The sequence below is a fragment of the Entamoeba histolytica genome, genomic scaffold (assembly GCF_000208925.1).
Source record: "Entamoeba histolytica HM-1:IMSS scf_1104750517063 genomic scaffold, whole genome shotgun sequence".
In the NCBI taxonomy this organism is placed as follows: Eukaryota; Evosea; order Mastigamoebida; family Endamoebidae; genus Entamoeba; species Entamoeba histolytica.
Genome location: NW_001914864.1, coordinates 96,147 through 119,024, shown reverse-complemented (window position 1 = coordinate 119,024; position 22,878 = coordinate 96,147). Strand labels below are relative to the sequence as shown.

The 22,878-nt window shown below is 25.5% G+C and overlaps 12 protein-coding genes across 12 annotated transcripts; 8 read left to right on the top strand and 4 right to left on the bottom strand.

Moving 5' to 3' along the window:
- Positions 1-306: 306 nt before the first annotated feature.
- EHI_050810 (WH2 motif domain contaning protein) lies at positions 307-1,560 on the bottom strand (the record flags this gene model as incomplete). Its single annotated transcript, XM_651539.2, has 1 exon — positions 307-1,560. The coding sequence occupies one exon, from the start codon at positions 1,558-1,560 to the stop codon at positions 313-315; it is 1,248 nt and encodes a 415-aa protein (XP_656631.1). The 3' UTR covers positions 307-312.
- Positions 1,561-1,695: 135 nt separating this feature from the next.
- Positions 1,696-3,399, bottom strand: EHI_050800 (uncharacterized protein; the record flags this gene model as incomplete). The annotated part of the gene is made up of 1 exon (XM_643461.1): positions 1,696-3,399. The coding sequence occupies one exon, from the start codon at positions 3,397-3,399 to the stop codon at positions 1,696-1,698; it is 1,704 nt and encodes a 567-aa protein (XP_648553.1).
- Positions 3,400-5,257: 1,858 nt separating this feature from the next.
- EHI_050790 (structural maintenance of chromosomes protein) lies at positions 5,258-8,851 on the top strand (the record flags this gene model as incomplete). Its single annotated transcript, XM_651489.1, has 1 exon — positions 5,258-8,851. One exon carries the CDS (start codon positions 5,258-5,260, stop codon positions 8,849-8,851), a length of 3,594 nt encoding a protein of 1,197 aa, XP_656581.1.
- A 94-nt stretch (positions 8,852-8,945) lies between these two features.
- On the top strand, positions 8,946-9,702 carry EHI_050780 (U1snRNP-specific protein, putative; the record flags this gene model as incomplete). Its single annotated transcript, XM_651490.1, has 2 exons — positions 8,946-9,224; positions 9,283-9,702. 2 exons carry the CDS (start codon positions 8,946-8,948, stop codon positions 9,700-9,702), a joined length of 699 nt encoding a protein of 232 aa, XP_656582.1.
- A 133-nt stretch (positions 9,703-9,835) lies between these two features.
- EHI_050770 (uncharacterized protein) lies at positions 9,836-11,236 on the top strand (the record flags this gene model as incomplete). Its single annotated transcript, XM_651491.1, has 2 exons — positions 9,836-10,976; positions 11,052-11,236. The coding sequence occupies 2 exons, from the start codon at positions 9,836-9,838 to the stop codon at positions 11,234-11,236; spliced, it is 1,326 nt and encodes a 441-aa protein (XP_656583.1).
- Positions 11,237-11,452: 216 nt separating this feature from the next.
- Positions 11,453-12,337, top strand: EHI_050760 (mutT/nudix family protein; the record flags this gene model as incomplete). The annotated part of the gene is made up of 1 exon (XM_651492.2): positions 11,453-12,337. One exon carries the CDS (start codon positions 11,453-11,455, stop codon positions 12,335-12,337), a length of 885 nt encoding a protein of 294 aa, XP_656584.2.
- An 82-nt stretch (positions 12,338-12,419) lies between these two features.
- On the bottom strand, positions 12,420-14,933 carry EHI_050750 (leucine rich repeat / protein phosphatase 2C domain containing protein; the record flags this gene model as incomplete). The annotated part of the gene is made up of 1 exon (XM_651493.1): positions 12,420-14,933. One exon carries the CDS (start codon positions 14,931-14,933, stop codon positions 12,420-12,422), a length of 2,514 nt encoding a protein of 837 aa, XP_656585.1.
- A 334-nt stretch (positions 14,934-15,267) lies between these two features.
- On the top strand, positions 15,268-16,431 carry EHI_050740 (L-asparaginase, putative). The gene has a single exon (XM_651494.2). The coding sequence runs from the start codon at positions 15,273-15,275 to the stop codon at positions 16,407-16,409; it is 1,137 nt and encodes a 378-aa protein (XP_656586.1). The 5' UTR covers positions 15,268-15,272; the 3' UTR covers positions 16,410-16,431.
- A 1,546-nt stretch (positions 16,432-17,977) lies between these two features.
- Positions 17,978-19,081, top strand: EHI_050730 (uncharacterized protein; the record flags this gene model as incomplete). The annotated part of the gene is made up of 1 exon (XM_651495.1): positions 17,978-19,081. The coding sequence occupies one exon, from the start codon at positions 17,978-17,980 to the stop codon at positions 19,079-19,081; it is 1,104 nt and encodes a 367-aa protein (XP_656587.1).
- A 170-nt stretch (positions 19,082-19,251) lies between these two features.
- EHI_050720 (paxillin, putative) lies at positions 19,252-20,007 on the bottom strand (the record flags this gene model as incomplete). The annotated part of the gene is made up of 1 exon (XM_651496.1): positions 19,252-20,007. One exon carries the CDS (start codon positions 20,005-20,007, stop codon positions 19,252-19,254), a length of 756 nt encoding a protein of 251 aa, XP_656588.1.
- Positions 20,008-20,526: 519 nt separating this feature from the next.
- Positions 20,527-21,840, top strand: EHI_050710 (uncharacterized protein; the record flags this gene model as incomplete). The annotated part of the gene is made up of 1 exon (XM_651497.1): positions 20,527-21,840. One exon carries the CDS (start codon positions 20,527-20,529, stop codon positions 21,838-21,840), a length of 1,314 nt encoding a protein of 437 aa, XP_656589.1.
- A 101-nt stretch (positions 21,841-21,941) lies between these two features.
- EHI_050700 (uncharacterized protein) lies at positions 21,942-22,394 on the top strand (the record flags this gene model as incomplete). Its single annotated transcript, XM_651498.1, has 1 exon — positions 21,942-22,394. The coding sequence occupies one exon, from the start codon at positions 21,942-21,944 to the stop codon at positions 22,392-22,394; it is 453 nt and encodes a 150-aa protein (XP_656590.1).
- Between the last annotated feature and the right edge of the window lie 484 nt (positions 22,395-22,878).

Below are 22,878 nucleotides of genomic sequence, written 5' to 3'. Positions count from 1 at the left end.
ATTCCAACAAACTCAATAAATGAAAATAGTCATGACTTTCTTCTAAATTGAATTTTATGTAACAATAACAACTGTATGTTTGAAAAACATAAATAGTCATTGATAAATAACAGTCATTAGTTTTACTGATTATATAGTCTATAATACTTCAATGTATTTTATGTAAAAGTAATGAAAAGAAATAAAGTTAAATATTCATTATTATGTTGAGTTATTATAATTGTTTTGTGTCATGGTTAGAGTCATGAAAATGAAATACAAAGTATGTTTGATGAATCAAACAATTAAACAATTAAGTAGTCAATTCTCCATTTACTCCCAAACTTCAGAATCATCACCATCATTATCTGTAGCATCATAATTTGAATTTGCTCTCATTGTTTTCAACTTTAACATCAGTGCTTCCATCAAATCATTTCCACCAGTTGACGTAGATTTCTTTGGATCAGAATTATTACCTACTTTAGGCGATGATTTATCTACTGTTTCTACTTTCTTCAATTTTTTTCCTTGTCTAATTTGTTCCAATAATCCACCCATTCCACCACATTGAATTGCAGACTTTGCTTCCGGAGTAATGTCTTTTGGTTGTGGTGTATTTGGTATTGTACTTGGTGGAGGTGGAACAATTTGTGGAGGTTGTTGTATTGAAGTAGTTATTTGAGGAGGAGGTGGTGGTGGATTGAACGAAGAGGATGGCTGGGAGATAGATAGAGATGGAGGAGGTGGTGGGATAGATAAAGGTGTATTTGACTCAATGTCTTCATCATCCGAGTCATTGTCTAAATCAATATCAGGTAAATCAACTGAAGGAGCAATGGAGAGAAGAGGAGAAGAGCCTCTGAAAGATAATTCAGCGATATTTGATAATTTAGGAAGATTACTAGGTAAAGAAAGTTCAGGGAGTTTGTCTAGAGTTGGTCTATAACCAAACCCATCATCAGTTTGAATAGCATTAAATTCATTTAATTCACTTAAACTGTCATTTTGTTCTTCTTTCGTTTCATTTTTTAAAACAGAAGAAGAAATTGAATGAAGTTTTTTAGTATTATCGCAATTAGAATAATCAGCATAAACATTTACTCCACTATTAAATAATAACAAACTTCCTATTGATTGAATTTGAGTTGGAACAAGAAAATGAGTAGATTCTTTTTGAATTAATGGATTATTAATTGAATATTTACTCAATGAAACAAGTATTTTGTTTTGATTCAATTGCATTGGTTTTGAAGGAATATTTTGTTTGTATTGAATTTGAATTTGTGGAGGTTCAAGTAGTTTAATAGGTGTAATAATCAAATTTGGAGATTTATTTGGAGTAAAAACAGTAATTGCCTTTGGACTTCCAGTAATTTCTTTTAACTTATTCTGAATTTTTGTTGTTCGTTGTTGTAATGATTCAATACGCTGTTTAACCAAAGTGATTTGATTATTAATTGAATTGTTAATATTTTGTGAAATGACATTAATTTGGTTAATAGATTCAATCATTCTTTGTTGTTGTTCAATTTCTTTATTATCAGCATAAACTAAAGGAATAGAAGAGTTACAATTCATAGGAAATGAAGTAAATAAGTTTTGTTTTTTGTTAAATTTGAAAAAAAAAAAAAAGAAATAAAAAACAATAAATAAAAAAAAACAAATTTATTAAACAAAAAGATAAATGAAAATAAAAATGATGTTTTATTTAATTCAATTGAAATCAAGAGAACCAGAGAAAACTGGTAATTGATATTCTAACGTAGAATTCTTAAATAATTCTTTATCATTAAACTTTGAATGATCAAATTTAATATCAACAGATGAAAACACATAAGTATCATGTCCTCCAATTGGATGTCTTAAATCATGTTCTAAGAATGTGTCATATGACATAAAATAATACCCACAATGTTCTGTATTTAAGAAATTAGACAAATCTTTTGGAGTAAATAATCTTTCCATAAATTGCCATGTTGTATAATTTGTTTGAACTCTTTCTACATTTGCTTCATTACCTTGTGTCCATCTTAACAGATGGAAAATAGCATATCCATCTGATCCTTTAGGATATTCTACATATGGTTTATATGATGACCCATCAGTTTCATGAGTCATTTCAAGTGCATAATAATAACTTCTTCCTTCATCATTTCCACATGGTTCATATCCATAATCATTTGCTCTTAATTTTGTTGTTTCTGTAATTGAATTAGCTCCTGCACAAACAAGTACTGTTGCTCCATGATTAGCAATTCCAACAAAGGTACGTGTGATATTTGGACACATTTCACTATCTTGATTCGTTTTAAAACATTCATAATTCATTGGAATCCATTTATTTATTGAATTATATGTTGGACATATTTGATCTTCATTAAATAATGAATGATTACCCATAAAATATCCCATAGAATGTCCTGATTGTAATGTCCATGAATTTTTAATGATAAATCCTCCTCCAAGATAATCATCATTCCATCCAACAATATTCATTGCATGTCCTCCTCTATTTGTTGGTTCTCCTTGTAATTTAAAAATACCATCATATCCAAAACTTAATGTTGATACTTTACTACAAAATCCATTTTCACATGGATATTTATGTAACATACAATCTTCATTATTTATGAATGGTGATTTCGAATCACATGGATATAAATATGTTCTTCCTAACGTGGCATGACCCCATCCAACAGGTCCTTGAGTATCATAAATCATTTCTTTAATACTTTGAGGAGTATATTTACTTTTTAAACTATTAACTTGAATATTAAATGGTGAATGTTTTGTTGGATTCTTTAAATCAACTCCATCACATTCCCAATCTCCTTTTCCTCTACGAACAGTATATGGACAAACTTCATTAGGATAAAAGAATTCGGAATTATATTTTCTAAAATAATACACCCATTCAATCTCTCCATCATCAGTTTTTCCTTTTCCCATTCCTCCATCTTCACAAAATGTTTTAATATCATCAGGAACTGCTTCATATGTTCCATTACATAATTGTAACATTAATTTACCATATGCTTGTTCACTTAATGCAATATATTCATTTGGTCTAATTGATCCATTTTCTATTGCAATCTTACGTAATGATGACTCAATTAAACTGATTGTTGCAAATATCCAACATGTACCTCTAGCTAATTGTCCTTTAACTGGAGTGATTCTATTTTCAGGAATAACATATGCTGAAGGTAAACTTGGACTATTAACCACAGTATAATTAATTTCTCCTAATTTTGTGGATAAAATAATTAATGTAGTAACAGTCAATGCCAATGTTATTAATGACATTACTGTTAATATTGTATATAATGACCATAACCATTTTTGTTTCACTGGTTTGTCTTCTTTCATTTCTCCATCATTAATCAGAGGGTCTTCAATTTCACTTGTTGATGGCATTGATTCAATTATCCTTTTGTAGTTCTTTTAATTCTTTTTTATTCTTTTCTTTCTTTTTCTCTCTCCTTTTTATTATTCTTTTATTATTCTTTTATTACTTTTTTTATTATTTGTCTTCTAATTGAAATACCTCTGGAACAAACTCCATTAACTACCATTCCTTATTCTCCAATTTGAAAATTGTTCATCTTATCTTGTGTTGTATCATCCAAATTTATAAACCTTATGTATTTCTGCTAAAACATGAATGTACAAAATTTAATTAGATTTTTTAAACTCTTCTTTTACATTATCTTCAATTGTTTAGGTGGTTTAGAAATAATCACCAAATGATAATCAATTCATTTTGTCTTTAATTTTATTCATTGTCAATTCTTTTCATCGTTATACCTTAGAAAATATTATTTCAACCAAAATGTTGTTTGACAGTTTTGATTCTTTCATTAATATTTCATTTATAATATTGTAATATATTATTTCAACATTGCTGTTTATAATCAAAACTCTTTTTGGGTTTTCACTCTTCTTTATATCTATTAACTGATGACTTAGTAATAGTTACATTTTTTAATACATTATACGATTATTTTAAGTTTTTGATACATTTTGTCTCATTGGTTGTTACTTTGTTTAAATGTCATTTTCTATTTTGTTAATCTTTACACGCATATCCAAACACTGTCTGATTTATGTGTGTTAATACATAGTTTTCCTATATAACAAATTATAGTTTAGTTCCAGGATATTTAGGCTTAAAAGAAATGATAACAATAAATCGTTAATATTTAGTATTTCATAATCAATTCTGTAATTGAATTGCATTTTCTCTTTGTCTGTAATGTCTGTTTCTAAAACATATGTAGATAATGTATGGTTGTATTATTATGAAATACTATTAAACGATAATAAAAATAATAGACGCATTGAATATTAAGATGACAATTGAAGGATTATGGTTGTTTCTGATATAATCGTTTCAAGAAGCAAAACAACTTTTTGAAATGACTAACAGCATTTATCCAACTTATTGACAGGTAAAATAGCAAACATCGTTTGTTTATTCATTAAGAAAATTAAATGAAGATGTGATTATTTAATAGTGTGATAATGAAAATATATTCAATTCAAATAATTTCTCTTCAAATAGTGTTTAAACAATATGAAAGAGTAAAAATAAATTTATAATACAAAATACAAAAAGTAAGAACAATTAAGTTATTCTAAAGATATTAATTAAAAAATTGGATTAAATTAATGTGATTAATCATTCTTTAATTTATTCTTTTTCAATGAATTGTTTTTTATACAACTTATAAACAAAAGGAACAAAAAATAAATATAATTATTGGGAATTGTAAACGAGTTTTATAAACTAACAACTTTCTATTTTTATTATTATTGATTCATATCATTTTTAAATATGGTATTACTTTGAGATATTAGTTTTTATTTTAAAATAAATATTTTTTTTAACAATGGTATGAATATTCTCTTTCAATTTTGAATTTAACTTATTTCAATAAATATTTCTATGAATTAGACTAAAAGATATTAAATTTCATATAATAACATTACTGAAACTCATTTTGATACTTAATTTTTTGTTACTCAAAAAAAAAGAATTTTCAAATAAAAAATATCATCATAGTCTGATAAAATAAAACATAATTATTAAAGTTAAAGTTATTTGAATGTTTGTTCTGTTTTCAGATATATTTGAAAAATGTTATATTTGAAAATAACATCATAAAAATCTGAAAAATTTCAATAACTTTTTACTGAGAATGTTTTTCTCTTTTTTTAATCTTTTTTAAACTTAAAAAAGAGAATAAAAAAACTCAAAAGTGCTAAGAAAAAAATGTGGAGAATAGACAAGTTAACATTAACAGATTTTAAATCATACAAAGGGACACACGTTATTCCAGAATTTCATAACTTTCAAGCTGTCATTGGACCTAATGGTGCAGGCAAATCAAATTTAATGGATGCAATTTCATTTGTACTGGGAGTTAAAGTAGGGCTTTTAAGAGGTTCAAATCTTAAAGATTTAATTCATGATGATCCAACAATGGAAAACCCTCCAAGTCGTGCTATTGTAGAACTACAACTGAAACATGGAAATGGGGAAACAAAAAGATATAGTAGAACAATACTTGAAAGTGGCTCAAGTGAATACCGAATTGATGGAAGTGTTGTAAGTGAAAAAGAGTATCAAAATACTTTGAGAGATATTAACATTGATGTTAAAGCAAGAAATTTTTTAGTTTTCCAAGGAGATGTTATTCAAGTTGCATCAAAGAGTGGAAAAGAGTTAACTAAAATGATTGAGTCTATTTGTGGTAGTGATGAACTTGCCAAAGAATATGATGAACTAAAAGCAAGAAAGGAAAAAGCAGAGGAACAAACATTGACGTGTTTTCAAAAAAAGAAAGGAATGAATGCAGAAAAAAAACAGTATAAGCAAATGAAAGAAGAAGCAGAAAGATATCAAGAATTGGAAGAAGAATTAAGTGAACAAAAGAAGAAATTGATGCTTGTTGATATTAGAAATTATAAAAAAGGAATGAAGAAATATACTGATGAAACTAAAGAAAAAAGAACAGAATTAGAAGAATTAATGAATAAAAAAACTGAAAAAGAACAAACGTATCAAGAAGCATTAAATGAAGTCAGAAAGAAAGTTAAAGAAGAAAATGAAAAGAAAGATGAGATTAGAAAATTAAAAGGTGAACGAGAATCTTTAAAACCTCTTGAAGGTAGAATTCAAGCTAAAAAAAGATTATTAAATGATAAATTAAGAGGAAAAGAAAGGGAATTTAAAATTCTCGAAATGCAAAGTTCTGAAGAAAAACATAAAATTGATGAATTTGAAAAACAAAAAAGTGAAAAAGAGGAAAGATTAAATGAATTAAAAAATAAACAAATGATTACTCTTAATGAAAACCAAAAAAAACAATTTGATAAACAAAATGAAAAATATCAAACAGAATGTAGAGATAAAGAGATTGAATTTAATGAAATGAAAAGACAAATTAAACAAGACGAAGAATTAATAAAAGAACTTGGAAAAGTAGAAAATGTCAAACTTTTAGAAGAACAACTTGATTCAATTAAAATACAAGTTAAAAGATATGAAGAAGGAATACAAAAAGAACAAGAAGAAAAGAAAAAAGAAGAAGAAGAAGTAGAAATTATTAAAGTTAGATTAAATGAAAAAACAGAAAATATTGAAAGGATTAATCATGAATTAAAACAAGTAGAGGATCAAATGAGTGAGTTAAGAATGAATTTAAAAGAAAATAAACATGAAAGAATGTTAAATGAAATGGTTGATAATTTAAAACGATTATTCAGTAAAGTTTATGGACAAGTTAATGAATTATATACTCCTATTAATAAGAGGAATGGAAATGTTATTAGTTTAGCTATTGGAAAATATAACAAAGCTGTTGTTGTTGAAGATACTCAAACAGCAATAGAATGCTTAAGATATGTCAAAGAACAAAGAAGTAGAGTTGTTTTAACATTTTTATGCTTAAAAGAATTAAAGACAAAAGATTTCTTTGAACTTGATGAAGAAATTAAGGATATTGGAGGAAGTTTTGCAATTAAAAATATCAAATATAATGATAAATATGATTCTGTCTTTAGGTTTGTATTAAACAATACATTACTTGTTGACACATTAGATAATGCAAGGAAAATTGCTTTTAATGAATACTATAAACATAAATTTAGAATAATCACTTCAATTGGAAGTATTGTAGAAAAAAATTCATTAATGATTGGTGGTATAACAGAAAAAAGTAAAAAGAAAGTTAATGTTAAAAAAGGAGAAGAAGAATATATGTCATTATCTAGTAAGAAACAACAATTAGAAGAGGAATTAAAAGAAACACAAAATATTCAAATAACTAATTTAGAAGAGGTTCAACTCAGAGTTAAAGGACATCAACAAAGAATTAATGTATTACAAAAAAATTTAGAAGAAATTAAAAAAAATGAAGAAAAATATTTAAAAGAGAAAGAAGAAATGGAAAAGAAAATTGGAGGAAAAGATGTTAGAGAAGTCAAAAAAAGAATAGCTCAAAATAAGAAACATTATGAACAACTTGAAAAAGAATTAAAAGAAAAACAAGAAGAATACTTTGGAGAATTAAACCATCAAATTGGAGTAGAAAATATTTATTTAGAATGTAGTGAAAGAATAAATAAAGAAAGAGAAATTGAAATGTTTAACATTCAACAAGAAATTGATGTACTTAAAGAACGAATTAAAATAGAAGAAGAGAAGAATAGTTCAACAGAAAAAATGGAATTAGAAAAAGAAATTTATGATCTTAAAGAAGAGATTCAACAAGAAATTAATGAAAAAGAAGATGAAATTAAACAAAAGCTTGAAAGAAATAATACAGAAATTGAAAATAAAAGTGGAGAATTAGCTAGTGTATTAAGAGAAATGGAAAAACTAAAAATGAATGTTACAGATAAAAAGAAAGAATATGAAGAAGTTGAAAATCTTATTAAACAAAATCAAAAAGAACAAAGTCATGCACAAAGTATGTATAGTAAATTGCAAGTTGGATTAGATGAAACTGTTCGAAGTGCTAGAATGGAACAAATAGAATTACCTATTAAAGACAATGAAAAGGAAACTCAAAGTACTAAAATTACTATGGATATTGTAACACAAAGTACAACTTATGAAGATGTAGAATTTAATTTTGAGAGTATAAAAGATATTAAAATAAAAAATAATGAAGAATATAACAGAATAAGGAATGAGTTAATAGAAGAAATAAATAAATTAGAAAATAAGATCAATGGACTTACACCAAATATGAAAGCCATTGACCAATTTAATGGAATTGTTGATAAATTAAAAGATATTAATGATGATTTTGAAGAAGTTAGAAAAGAAGCCAAAAGTGCAACAGATGCTTTCATAGAAATTAAAAATAAAAGAACAAAAATGTTTATGGAAGCTTTTGAACATATTTCTAATACAATTGACCCTATTTATAAAGAGTTAACAAGAAGTACAAAACATCCACTTGGAGGTACTGCATATCTATCCTTAGAAAATACAGAAGAACCTTATTTAAGTGGATTAAAATATAGTGCAATGCCACCATTCAAAAGGTTTCATGACCTTGAACAACTTTCTGGTGGAGAAAAAACTATTGCTGCACTTGCCTTATTATTTGCTGTTCAAAGTTATTACCCAAGTCCATTTTTTATTTTAGATGAAATAGATGCTGCATTAGATGTTCAAAATATTCTTCAAGTTGCCAAATACATTCAAAAAAAATGTGGAGATGTTCAATTTTTAGTAATTTCACTTAAAGATACTTTGTATGAAAGGGCTGACGCTTTAGTTGGTGTAGCACGTGATCTTGATAAAAAAACATCTGTCACATACACATTAGACTTAAAAGAATATGAGCTTTAAAACAAGAATTGAATAAATTATTTTATATTATAAATTTACTATAATAATAAAGAAATTATTAAATGAACTATAAAATGAAATAAAGAAAAGAATAATGGAACAAGAAGAAGATAAAAAAAATTTATTTGAAGCTGATCCAACAATCCCTGTTTCATGCACATTATACATCAACAATCTTGATCAAAGTATTAAACCAAATAGAATTAGAGATTCTCTTAATACTGTCTTTGGAGCATATGGAAATGTACTTCAGGTATGTGTTAGAAAAAGCTTAAAAATGAGAGGACAGGCATTTGTTATTTATGATACGAAAGAATCAGCACAATTTGCAATGGAATCATTACAAAATCATGAATTATTTGATAGACCAATGGTTTGTTTTATATCTAAACTTAAAAAAAAAGAAAAAAAGATAGATTATAATAATAAAGCATATCAACTACTCTAAAGTTGAAAGTGATATTATTGTTAAGAAGCAAGGAAAAGAAATTACACGAGAAAGAAAACCAAAACAAATTAAAGTTCAAATAGAAAAAACTCTTGAACATGAAGAAAGTCCAATTAACCAAGATATAGAAAAGAAAGAATCTAATGAGACTAAACTTCCTCCAAACTCACCAACCAAATATACAAATAATAGGTTATTTATTAAGAGTGTTCCACAAAATGTAAGTAAACAAAGATTAGAAGAGTTATTTAAACAACAAGAAGGTTTTGTTGAAGTTAGGTATATTGTTATTAAAGGAAATGCTGTAGCATTTATCGAATTTAAAGATGAAATATCATCAGAAAAAGCAATGCAAAAAGGTATAGGACAGAGTGAAGGAATTATACTCCAATTTGCTAATTAAAAGAAAACAAGAAGAGATGATTGTTCTTTCTTATTCTCTTTTTTTTTCTTATAGAAATAATATAATTTATTTTACTATCAAATATAGTTTTTAGTTCAATTCATCTGATATTATATATTCTCTTTTGTTTAATATGAGAAATCAACTTATTGTTGATACAATGAATCGGTGGCATTTTATTATTTTGACTGTTATTACTATTTTAATTAGTTTAGCTGTTGCAGGAGTTTCTATTTATTATCATCGTGTTGTTTTGACTACTGAAATTACTCCACTTGTTGTTGATGTATCTTCTTACTCAAATGGAACATATGCATTAATGCAAAGTCTTGATGTTCAAAAATATGATAAATGGCTTGAGGTGTATTTAAAGTTAGAACCAAAAAATGAAATTAATGAAGAAATTTCTTTTTATGCTGAAACTCAACTACATATTGTAAAAGATTTTCATGACAATGTTAATTCTTTCAATAGAACATACACAACACGTTGTTTTATAGATAAATGTGATGATATTATTTTTGTTACTGATGATGCAGTACAAGAAGCAAAATATATTATTTTAGTTGCAATTAAAGACATAGAAAATAAATTCAATTCAACCGGACTAACAATTTCATTAAGAGTTTCTAAAGCATTTAAGTCACATACAATATTTAGTCTTTCATTAACCATAATATTGGTTTTTATTTCAACCATAACGTTTATAATTCTTTTTGTTATTGCAATTAAAAAGAAAGAATTTAATATTTATGTCAATTTTAATCTTTTATTATCATTTGGAATGATTTTATTTAATGATCCTTTTGTAGCTTTAGGATTTTATGCTAATTACATTTCTATTGAATATGTAGATAATGTATTAATGGAATTATATATGTTTATTCTTTTTGTATGGATATTTTTCCATGTAGATCATTTAAAATTACTTGCTATTGAAGAGCCTTATCCAATTTTACAATGGATATTACGTTCATGTGTTTTAATAGCTTATTTCTTCTGTTTTATACTTTATTTCTTTATGAATATTTTACATCATTCATCTTCAATAACTGGAAGTCCAAATCCAATAATGGATGATGTAAAAGCAATTAGAGATCTTTTACAAGTAGTTCTTGTTTTTTGGATATTAATGTCTGAATTTTTTTCATTTACACAAGTAATGAATCCGATAAATAGAAAAAGATTATTTTTCTTAACTCCATCTACATTATTAGTAGCTGTTGCATGTGTAATACAGTTATTTTTTCAAAATAATTCTCATAATAATATTCGTTTGTTTATTTTATATATATTTTTGTATATCCTTCTCTCATTTTAGAGTTAAACCTTTTATTTATTTCACATAGCAATTCCTGTTTGTATGGTGAAATTAATGAATACATATTTTGTAATTGTAATGTGTTTCTGTTTCTATCAAATAAAAAATGACTTAGCAACTATTTCGTTATTACATACAACAGAAACAAACCAAACAATTTTGTATGATGAATATGATATGTTTGATTCTGAAGATGACAAACCTATTTTATAACTCATATTTTTGTAGACTTTTGTCCTAAAAGAAACAGAGAAAAAGAAAATTCCATTGATTTCAATTGATTTCAATTATATTTCTATCTTTTTATAAAATTAGACACTTCAAATGAAACAAAACAAACTTTCAAACCCTTCTTATTTGTAAATTTATTTATAAAGTAAACTTGTTAATTCTTAAATATCTTTCTCGATGAATTTCACCTCAAGTCATATGCAACGATTAGATAGTATTAGAGAGGCTATTGGAAATGACCAAATAGATAAATTACTTCCAACATTAAAAGCAACAAATAAACAAATAATATTTGTATGTTATAATCAAATGGGAAACCCAAATATTAGAGATGGAAGTGCTTTTTATACAGAAAAGGAAATGATAGAAAATAATATTAAAATTATTGTTTATATGGGAACAACTGAAGATAAACAATACGTTGCAGTTGAAACTGAACATGCTCCAGTTGGAAGTATTTCAATGAATTTAACTGAATGTATGAAATTAGAACATACCATGTGTGATATTATTGGATTTGGAAGTGCTTTAATAAAATTTAATCAACGTTTTAGTTATTGTCCACGTTGTGGAAATAAAATGAAGTATGGGGGATTTGGAACTCATATGGATTGTGGAAGTTGTAAAAATATGGTATTTCCAAGAACAGATCCTTGTATTATTGTTGTTGTACGTCATCCAACAGAAAAAAAATGTTTATTTGTTCGTAAATCAATTATGCCAGAAAAACGATATACTTGCGTTGCTGGATTTCTTGAAGTAGGTGAATCTGCTGAAGAGTGTGTTACTAGAGAAGTTTGGGAAGAAGTCCATTTACATGTTAAAGATGTTAAATATGTTACAAGTTCTGGATATCCTCTTCCTGGAGCGAATCAGATAATGCTTGGTTATGAAGCACAAGCAATAGATAGTGAGATTGATATTATTCCTGGAAATGAATTATGTGAAGCATTTTGGGTCAATGAAGAAGAAGTTAAACAAGCTATAAATGAATCAAAAAAACCAAAACCAGAAGGGAGATATACTGTTCCACCAACTTATATTGCACATCAATTATTCCAATATTGGGTGAATCATATGTAAGACAATTTAATTTTAATACTTTTTTTAAATAAAAGTTCAATATTTAAAAATAAAAAAGAATTAAAATTAATATATTCTAATTTTAATAACAAAAAGGAACAGTTACAACAGCACAAGTAATATTATCTTGAGAACCCATGCTGTAAGCAAAATCTCTTAATCTTACAGAACCTATACTTAACGATTTGGATGTTTTAATAATATCAACAGCTTTTTGATTACTAACTACATCCCAAACTCCATCACATGCTACAATAACAAATTCATCATTTGCCATAATATCATATTCTCGTATTTCTGGAACAGCAGAAACAATAGGTGAATTTTGTATATCACCAAATGAACGTGAAATAGCTAATTCTCCATTAACTCTTCCTGCAAAAACATGTCCACCCATTCTAATAATTCTTTCTCTTTCACATGTTCCATTTGGTTTATGATCTTCAGATAATTGAATTGCTTTACCTCCACGACATAAAACAGCCCTAGAATCTCCTGCCCATGCAACATACATTTTCATATCTAGAATCATTACTACAACAGCAGTACATCCATCTTCTATTCCTTTTTGTACAATTTCTTCTTGCATTCTATTAAACCCTTCTTTTAAAGCATTTACTGGAGCTAATCCTTCATTTAAACAAATTTCAATTACACAATGAAATCGTTTTGCAACATAATTAGGGCATATTTGTCCTGAATGACCATCATACACAGCAGTGAAACTCCTTCCTTTTTTATCCATAAAATTAGGAACAAGTTCAAGTGAGTCTTCATAAGTTGGACGTAATCCAGTCATTTCTGCATGTGCTACAGTAATTTTAAATAGACTTGAATTAGTTTTTGATAAATTCCTTCCTTCTTCAGTGGTATGATGTTGTTTAAATGGATTACAATCAAAATTAGTTAATACAAATTGATCTTCATCAATATCTCCAATAGAAGTAATTTGGTTATTTGTTAAATTAAGGAATAAAGAAGGTTTTAGTAATAACTTATTTACTGAGATAATTTTATTTTCCGAGAGATTCAGAAAAATCAATGAAGAGAGTTTTGTTAATCCTTCAGGAAGTAATACAAGATCATTTGAAGAAACATCAAGACACTGTAAGTGAATTAAATGAGTTACTACATCAATAGAATTTAAATGATTAAAAGAAAGATCCAATGTAGTTAAAGTTGATAATGAAGTAAGTTGAGATGGTAGTTCATATAAATTATTATTTGAAATAATTAGTGCTTGTAATTTACTAAAGTTACATATTTGAATAGGAAAAGTAGTTAAGTTATTTGATGATAATGAGAGATAACGAAGATGAATTAATACAGTAAAATTTGATGGAATAATTAGAAGGTTATTATCAGTTAATTCTAGTGATGTTAATGAAGTCATAGAAAGTAATGAATTAGGTAAAGTAATGAAATGATTAAAAGAGGCATTAAATTTTTGTACGTGAAGATGTTCAGTATTAACTTCAGGTAATAAAGAAAGACAATTACTTGTGAGATTAAGTGCGGTTAAGGCGGTTAAAATAGTAATTTCATTAGGAAAAGAAGAGATTTGATTAGCAGAAAGATTTAATGAACGAAGATTAGATAACGTAGATAATAATGGAGGAGAAAGAAGTTTATTATTATCTAATAATAATTCAGTAAGAGTAGATGGTAATGGAAGACATAACTCTACTAATTCATTAAAAGGTAAATATAATGATTTTAAATTTGGAGGTAAAGAGACTATAGTTGAAAATGAATTATTCGATAAATTTAATTGAGTTAATGCTGTAAGTGTTGTTAAACAAGGAAGAGTTGATATATTATTATTTTCACATTCAAAATTTCTTAATGAACTTAAATTTGTTATTGAAGAAGTAATTGAACCAATATGATTATTATTTAATATTAACTCTTCCAAATGACATTCTTTTAAGAAAGGAATATCAGGTAAACTTGTTATACGATTCTTATTAAATTGGATTGACTGTAAAGAAGGCATTGTAAAAAGTTCCATTGGAATAATAGTAAGTTCATTATCGTTCATCATTAATTTAACCAATGAACACATATTAGTAATAGACTCAGGAATAACTTTAATAACATTGTCATTAAGATTTAATGAACTTAATGAACTAATATTTGTTAATGCTACAGGAAAAGACATTAAACAATTTCCTGCAAAAGTAATTTGTTTTAAATGATGCATTAAACCAAAAGATATTGGTATTGTTGTAATAAAATTCATTTCTAATGAAATTGTAGTTAATTCTGGTGCAAAAGTACCTTCTTGGATTGTATTAATTGTATTTTTATTACAAACTAATACTTTAAGATTAGTCAACTTTGATAAACCTTTATCAATGACTGAAATAGGATTTAAGTTATTTTCAACATTTACTAATGACTTTAATTTATATAATGAAGTTAATGAAGTAAATTTATTGAATGATATTGATACCTTTGTTAAATTTGTCATTGATGATAAGTCAGATGGAACTCTATCTAACTTATTTAAACTAATATCTAAAAAACTTACATCACGTGGTATATTTGATGGAATATTAGACAGTCTTTTACCACGAAGGTTGACTTTGCTCATGAACAATCTTTTGTCAGTTTTGTGTTCTTTTTTTAGTTTTTCTTTTTATTTTAAGGAAAAAAAATTGGAAAATAAAAAAAAAAATTAACAAAATTTCTTTAAATTTCCATATATTTTTTGTTTTAACTAAAAATATTATTTTATAGTTTTAAATGATTTTTTATTTTTAGATATTTTTAGATTAAACATAAATAATAACAAAACTATTCAAAAGTAGTTCAAAAATATTCAATCAAAAAATATCTAAAAATAAAATAGTAAAAAAACAAAAAAAAAAAAAATAATAATAAAAAATCATGAAAAAAGAACTATAAAAATCATAATTTAATAAACGAAATAATGAAGATTATTTCATTGATTATATTATTTGGATTATTACTGAATTGTAATGGAGGTAAAATAACAAAAAAATATAAATGGTCAGATGTTGGTAAATGGAGTAAAAAAGCTACAGGGAGTAAAGTATTAATTATTTATACAGGAGGTACTATAGGTATGTTAAAAGGAAAAAATGGATTAGAACCAAGAAAAGGATATATGGGAGATGTATTAAGAGGTATGAGTGAAATTCAAAGTGAAACTGCAGTTACATATGATATTGTAGAATTAGATCCTTTATTAGATTCATCAAGTATGTCACCATCAGATTGGACAAGAATAGGAGATGTTATTAATGCACATTATAAAAATTATGATGGATTTGTTGTATTACATGGAACTGATACAATGCAATATACTGCAAGTGCATTATCTTTTATGTTTGAAAATTTAAGTAAAACAATTGTTGTTACTGGTTCTCAAATACCAATTTCTGAACCATACACAGACGCTAAAAATAATTTAATTTCATCATTAAAAGTTGCTGCTCATCTTAATGTTCCTGAAGTTGTATTAGTATTTGGTGGGTTATTATTAAGAGGAAATAGAGTAACTAAGACTTCTGCTAATTCTTTAAGAGGTTTTTCATCAGTAAATTATCCTGCATTAGCTAAACTTGATCTTAGAATTGAATTAGCTAAACCTTTTGTCCTTCAACAACCCAAAGGACCAATGGTTTATCACCCTGTTATGAGTAAAGATGTAGCTGTTTTAACATTATATCCAGGAATTACAGGAAAAACTGTTAGAAGTATTGTTGACTCTGGTGTTAAAGGAATTGTTATTCAAGCCTTTGGAGAAGGAAATGCTCCTGAAAATAAAGATTTTGTTTCAGCATTACAATATGCTGATCAAAAAGGAATTGTATTAGTAGATACTACCCAATGTGGTAATGGTAATGTTAATATGGATTCTTATGCTGCAGGTTCTGGATTAAAAGCTGCTCATGTTGTCAATGGTAGAGATATGACTGTTTCAGCTGCATTTACAAAAATGGCTAATTTGATTGGAAGAGGACTTAAAGTATCTCAAATTAAAGAATTAATGGAAAAGGACTTGTGTGGAGAAATGTCAATCCCACAAAAGGATGAATTATAATTCTCATTTTTCAAATCTGCTCATTCTACTTTTCTTTGGTTATTTGTTTTTTTTCTTTCGTTTTTACTCTCAATTAATTAAATAAACTTCTCTAAATAATAGAAATTTTTGTTTAAATTTAAATACCTCTTCTTAATATTATGAAAATCAAATTTTTAATTATAATGATAAAAATGAAGATAAATGTTTAAATTAAACTTCTAGAAGAAATACCTTAAAGAATATTAATAGAGATGATTTGTATTAAATTAATAGTCAATTGAAAGAAGAATAGAAAATAGAATGATTATTTTGCGATGAAGAAGAGTGAAAATATTGAAAGAAGAGAAATGAAGAAGTAAAATAAATAGAAGAATATCTGATATATTATTTGATTCAGATAATGATAAAATGAAATGTAATACATCAATAATTAGAGAATAAAAATGAATAATTAAAGAATACAAATGAATAAGAAGAAATAGAAATGAAAATATGATAAAAAGAAAATGAATAAGTTAAAGAAAAGGAATAAAATTATAAGAAATAAAGACATTTATAAATAAAAATATATTCAACACCAATATTGAAATGAAATAATGAATAAACAAATAATAAATTAAAAAGAAGTGAGAAATATTTATAAAATGATGAAACATATTCATATTATGAACAAAAAAACAATATTCATTTGAATATAAAGGAATAAAAATTCACTTATTGAAAACAACATTTCAGTTCACAAAGAATCATTGTAAATGAAAATATGAAATATGAGTTATTTGAAATAAAAAAGAATAAATTTTGAATGTTATATTGAGTCTATTTTATTGTTGTAATAGTACATTCTATTTATAATTTTATTAAGTATTTGAAAATTATTTAGTATTATTGATAAATAATTTTATTTTGATGTTTCTTGTAAATCTTAAATAATTCTTGTCATCATCTTCTTTTTTTTAATGAGTTAATGAAAGTCATAATAAAGTTGAATAAGCTTTTGATATATAAAAATTAATTCAATGTTTATTAATTTGTTCTATCTGCTTATTTACTATACTTTAATTATTGTTGGTTTAGTATCTTGTCTTAATTTCTCATTATTTTATAATTCCCCTTCTATATTCTTGATTACTTACAGTCTATAGAATTATTTTTTTTCATTAATAAATTGGTGGCATTATTCAGTTTTATTCAAATAGATTTTAATAAATACTTCAATATATTCTTCTTGTATATATTTGTGTTTAGTTTATAAAACTTATTCTTAATGTTTATTTTTTATTAAAAACATAATTATTTTTAATGTTAGTTATTCATATTATGTTGTCTCTCTTACTTTAATAACCAATGACATCATGAAATCAAATTGAATTTCATTTCCTTTTTTCTTCATCAAAGTGACAAAAAAGGGATTTTCTTTTCAGTTTAACAAAGAATTAAAAGAAAACAAGGATTAAACTCTTTTTATTACTCAATACCAATAAATTGTAAAAACAAAAGTTCAATAATTCTGTTGTAAATACTTCCATGACAAGAATAAAACCAAAAAAAGAAAAAGAAGAACTTTGAAACTAATATCTTAGGTAATGGGGAATGAACAAGCCAAGCGAAAAGCAATGAAAAAAGGGTCATTAGGAGATCTTAGCTTAAAAGAAAACAAACCACCAACAAGATTATCATTTGATTCTCAACAAAGTGATAAAACAACACCTACATCCCCTAGAAGTCTAAGAGTATCAGAAACTAGAGACAGTCAAATAAAACGACAAAAAACACCATTAATTATATCAAGAAATTATTCAAAACAACCAAACCTAATGAAATCACCAAAAACACAACTACTTCAAAATGAAAAGAAACCATCTCATCTGTTCTTAAGTACAAAATCTAAATCTTCCTTAAACCTTAATTTAGTCTCACTTAATCAAGACCCTAATGATCCTTCTAAAAGAAAAGCAGCTACACCACGTGCAGAATCATCTCCTCGTTTAGGTAGTCAAAAAGAATTTAAAAAAGATTTAAATGAAGTTAAATCACTTCGACGTAAATCAATGCAAGTACTTCCATCACTTTTTCAACCTCATAGAAATACTAAGAAAAAAGAGACACAAAATGGAACAAACTTAATAGGTCAAAATCCAAAAGAATTATCATTATTGTCTGAATATATTTCAGAACAAATTCAATTAGTTACTGAAATGATTAAAACCCAATACCATGTTAATACGTATCAAGTAATTTATGACTCAACATATGATGAATTGTCATCTCGATTTTTTAATTCTAAAGTTTGTTGTCACGAAAATATGTTCATTATTGTTACAACAAAAGAAGGATATGTTCTTGGTTTTTTCCAAGAAGACTTTGTTCCACTTTCACCTAAATTTCAATGTAGTAAAATTCGTTCAAACAATTTTAAAGTATTTGGTTTTGGAGATCAATTTATTGATACTCTTCAAAAAACAAATCCAAAAGATGATGTTGGAATGATTTTATATCCAAATAGAGAAACAAGCTTTATTTTTACTTGTCATGGTGCATTTTGGGTTCTTTCAGATGGAAAAGTATATATTCACCAAGGTATAAATAATTTTTATAATGTTGATCCTTCTTGTAAAAATCCATTAATTCATTACAAAATGCAAAAATTTCTCATTCTTGATACTTTAATTGTATTTGAATGGAAATAATTGTTACATTATTATTCATTTTATTTACAAATTTTTGTCTCTAACTTATTTTTATTGTTTTTCTTTTTTTTTTTTGTTTTTTAATAAATTTAATAACATTTATTTTAATTATAAAAATAATATTTCATTTTATTAAAGAAAAAAATTGTGTTATTCAAAGAGAAAAGAAATTATTTGTAATTAATAGTGTGAGTCACTACTATTCCATCATAACAAATTGGACAATACACTTTATCTAAATAACTTCTTGCAGTTGTTTCATATAAAGGATTATGACATTCAGCGCATCTAAAATGGTCAGCATGCCATTTTCTACCACAAGCGATAATAGAATTAGAATCAGTTCTATCAATCATTTCACCACAAAAACCACATTTATACCCCATTAATTTAAATTTATGTTCATTACAATACAATGTGTTATTATTACAATAGAAATTTTCATTAAGAGGAATACCACATACACTACATACAAAACATCCTTCATGGAATTTTTTATCACCTACTCTTTTATATTTACCTTCTATTATATTTCCACATACATAACAAAGTAATCCTTCTGATGAAACATAACATGATTGACAATATATTTTTCCATCTTTTTCATATGATTTATTTCCATTGAATGGTATACCACATTTATCACATATAAAACAATCAGGATGATACTTTTTTCCTTTTATATCAATAACTTGTCCATAAATATCTTTTCCACATCTAAAACATTTTTGAATACGACACATCCCCATGGCTGTAGCACATCCTATACAATATGGTTGCTTTCTAATCTCTTGATATTCACTATTATTTAATAATTCACCACATCCTTTACATGTAAAATGAGATGGATGATATGTTTTCCCACATGCATTAATAACTTGTCCTTCTTCAATTGGTTGTTTACACTTAAAACAAATAATACTCATTTCTTCTTCTTCTTTTTTACAGTTCTCTTCTTTTTTTAGTTTTATTCTTTTATTTTTAGTTTTTGGTATTGAAAATTCTATTTTAAGATTATTATTTAATTTTAATATTTTTATAATAATAATATAAAAAACTATTTATATTATTTATATAATTTATTTTATTAAAAATTAAGGGTTAGGTTAAATATTTAAACCTCAAATCTTTTTATTTTGTTCGGAATTATTGCAAGTCTCCACAGATTGACATAAAGAATGTCTTATCTACTAAGACTTTGCAAGATTAAAACAAGTTTTAAACTCACGAGTAATATTGAATATTCGTGTTAATAGGGCTTGGAAATAATCTTTTTTTTTTTAATTTGTTTTGAATAATTAGTTTTAATTGATAATTTTTAAAATTGAAAAAAGTAATTTAAATAACAAAAAATTAATTTTTTTTGTTATTTATTTAATATTTTTAGTAGAATAAAAAAGATTAAAAAATGAATGAATAGATCTTAATAATTAAATTACTTACAAATGAAATTAGATACTTCATCTTTATTGACTGTGTTTTTTAGTTTAAGTGAAACTGATATATTTCAATTTATACAAATTAATAAAAAATGTTTTAATGTTTCTCAATGTTGTTTAGTTAATCCATGTAGATTAAATAAAAAAATTTTTCATTTGTTGAATAACCTTCAAACTCTTAGTGTTAAAACTGATGACTTAAAAGAAATTGATTCATTATCCCAAAAAGAAAAAGAAAGATTTAAATCTTATCCATTCGTTTGGAGGATATCAATTAATTCTAATAATTTAGATAATAAAAGAAATATTTGGGATATAATTAATTTAAAAAAAATTAGAAAATTGGTTATTGCTTGTGAGAAAGTCCCAGATATAATTACTGAATGTCTTACCCAAATGGATGAATTAACTGAATTAAAGTTACTTGTTGAATTTGTCCCAATGCTTCTTTCACAAATCCAACAACTTGCATTAAAAAAATTAGTCATTTATGTTTATCAAAAAAATGAAGAAATTAATTATAACCTCTTGCTTAATCATCCTACTTGCAAAAATATAATAGTGTATTCTATATTTGATAAAGATGTTATTGAAATTAAAACAAAATTTCCATCATTAACAGTTGTTTTCCAATCAAACTACCTTCCTACTTCAATTAAATTAGCAAACTTAATAGTCCAAAGAAAAATTTATCTTTCAATTGGACATATTCGTCTTGACTCAAGTGAACTTGAAGTAAATGACTTTCAAGAACTCCAAAGACTTTATTTACCAGCATTTAATATTTCGGATTGCCAACCATTAACTGTCCTTCCTCAAACCTATTGTTTAGAAATTGATACCTATTTTCCAGAGATGGTGTGTCAAATGACTTGTTTAAAAAAATTCGTATTCTTTGAGAAATTGGGATATTTTCCTAATCATTATGACTTTTCTCATTTAACCCAATTAACATCATTAGTTCTGTATGGTAACTACCAAAGAAAACGTAAAATTTTTATTCCAACAAGTTTAGAATGTTTAGAATCAAGTTGTTTTGTTGATAATACAAACAACATTATTTTAAATAAGAAAAAAGGACTACAACACCTAAATTTAAAACAACTCAGTTTGAGGGAATGTGAAGTTATAAAACTTGGAGGAGTAGTTGATGATTTAGTATTAATTAATTGTTGGACAGAAAATATTTTAAATTGTGTTGGTATTAAAAAGGTTTATATTAAGGAATGTCCAGTCAAAACTGTTATTGTGTCTTCTCAATGTCAACACATGAGCATTGAGTGTGATTCTCTTCAGTGTATTAAAACATTACAGAACTAAATTATCTATTTAAGAGATGATAGAGAAAATTAAAAAATGCCAACGCATCAATTGTTGTCTATTTTTCAAAACTACTTAATATAAATCCTATTTAATCATTTATGAATCCAAATAGTAAAATCCCACCAGAATTAGTTGATGATGTAGCCAATTTCCTTGATCAAGAGACTTATGAAGATTGCAAAGTTTATCTCACAAAACATTATAAATTAATTGATAGAAAGGTTGCTGATGGGTTATTTGAAGATTCGTTGTTAACTTTTGTTCAATACCCACCTCAGTTCGGAGCTCGAATGGTTCGATGTTCACAAATTTTAACTTATTTATGTGACATTAGAGATGCTACCCATGGACAACAAGATATTACATTATTCTTCTATCGATTACTTGGTCCTGACCCTAGTTTTAAGAAAGGATTTGAAGATCATTGTAAAATGTTATGTGAAAAAATGATTCAGAGTGCTGCACGAATTAAAAAGAGTATGGAAGAAGAAGAAAAAGCTAAGGCTACAAAAGGAAAAGAAGAAGAGAAAGAAAAGGAACAACAGAATTGATTCTTTTAAACGAAGAATATTAATTTATTAATTTGAAATTCCTCTTCTGAATATAATAACAATAAAAGAAGATTTTCTGTTTTGAAAAGAGTAGTATTTTTTATGTAAAAATTAAACCTTTTTTTTCATTATTCAAATAACTAAATTTTTTTTTCAGTATTTTTAAAACAAAGATATTATTTAAATTATTTTAATTGAAATAATAATTTTTACTTGTCTTAACTTCTAATAGTTATTCCTCAAATTGAGACATACCTTATTCTAATATTCTACGAAATTAATTTACTGAGTAACAATATTTTTAGTGTCAGAATAGAAAATATAAGATGTTCTTATTCTATTAAAACTAAGATTTCTTACATATTCATGATAAACGAGATTACTATGGTTAAGTTTTAATGAAATTATAAAAGTCTATTAATAATTAAGAAATTATCAAATTTGAATATTGAGAAGTTATGTAAAGAGTGTTTAAAATATGCTC

Bases quoted from the DNA above. Each gene is read 5' to 3' on its own strand.
- EHI_050740 (XM_651494.2), top strand. From the start codon at position 15,273: ATGAAGATTATTTCATTGATTATATTATTTGGATTATTACTGAATTGT.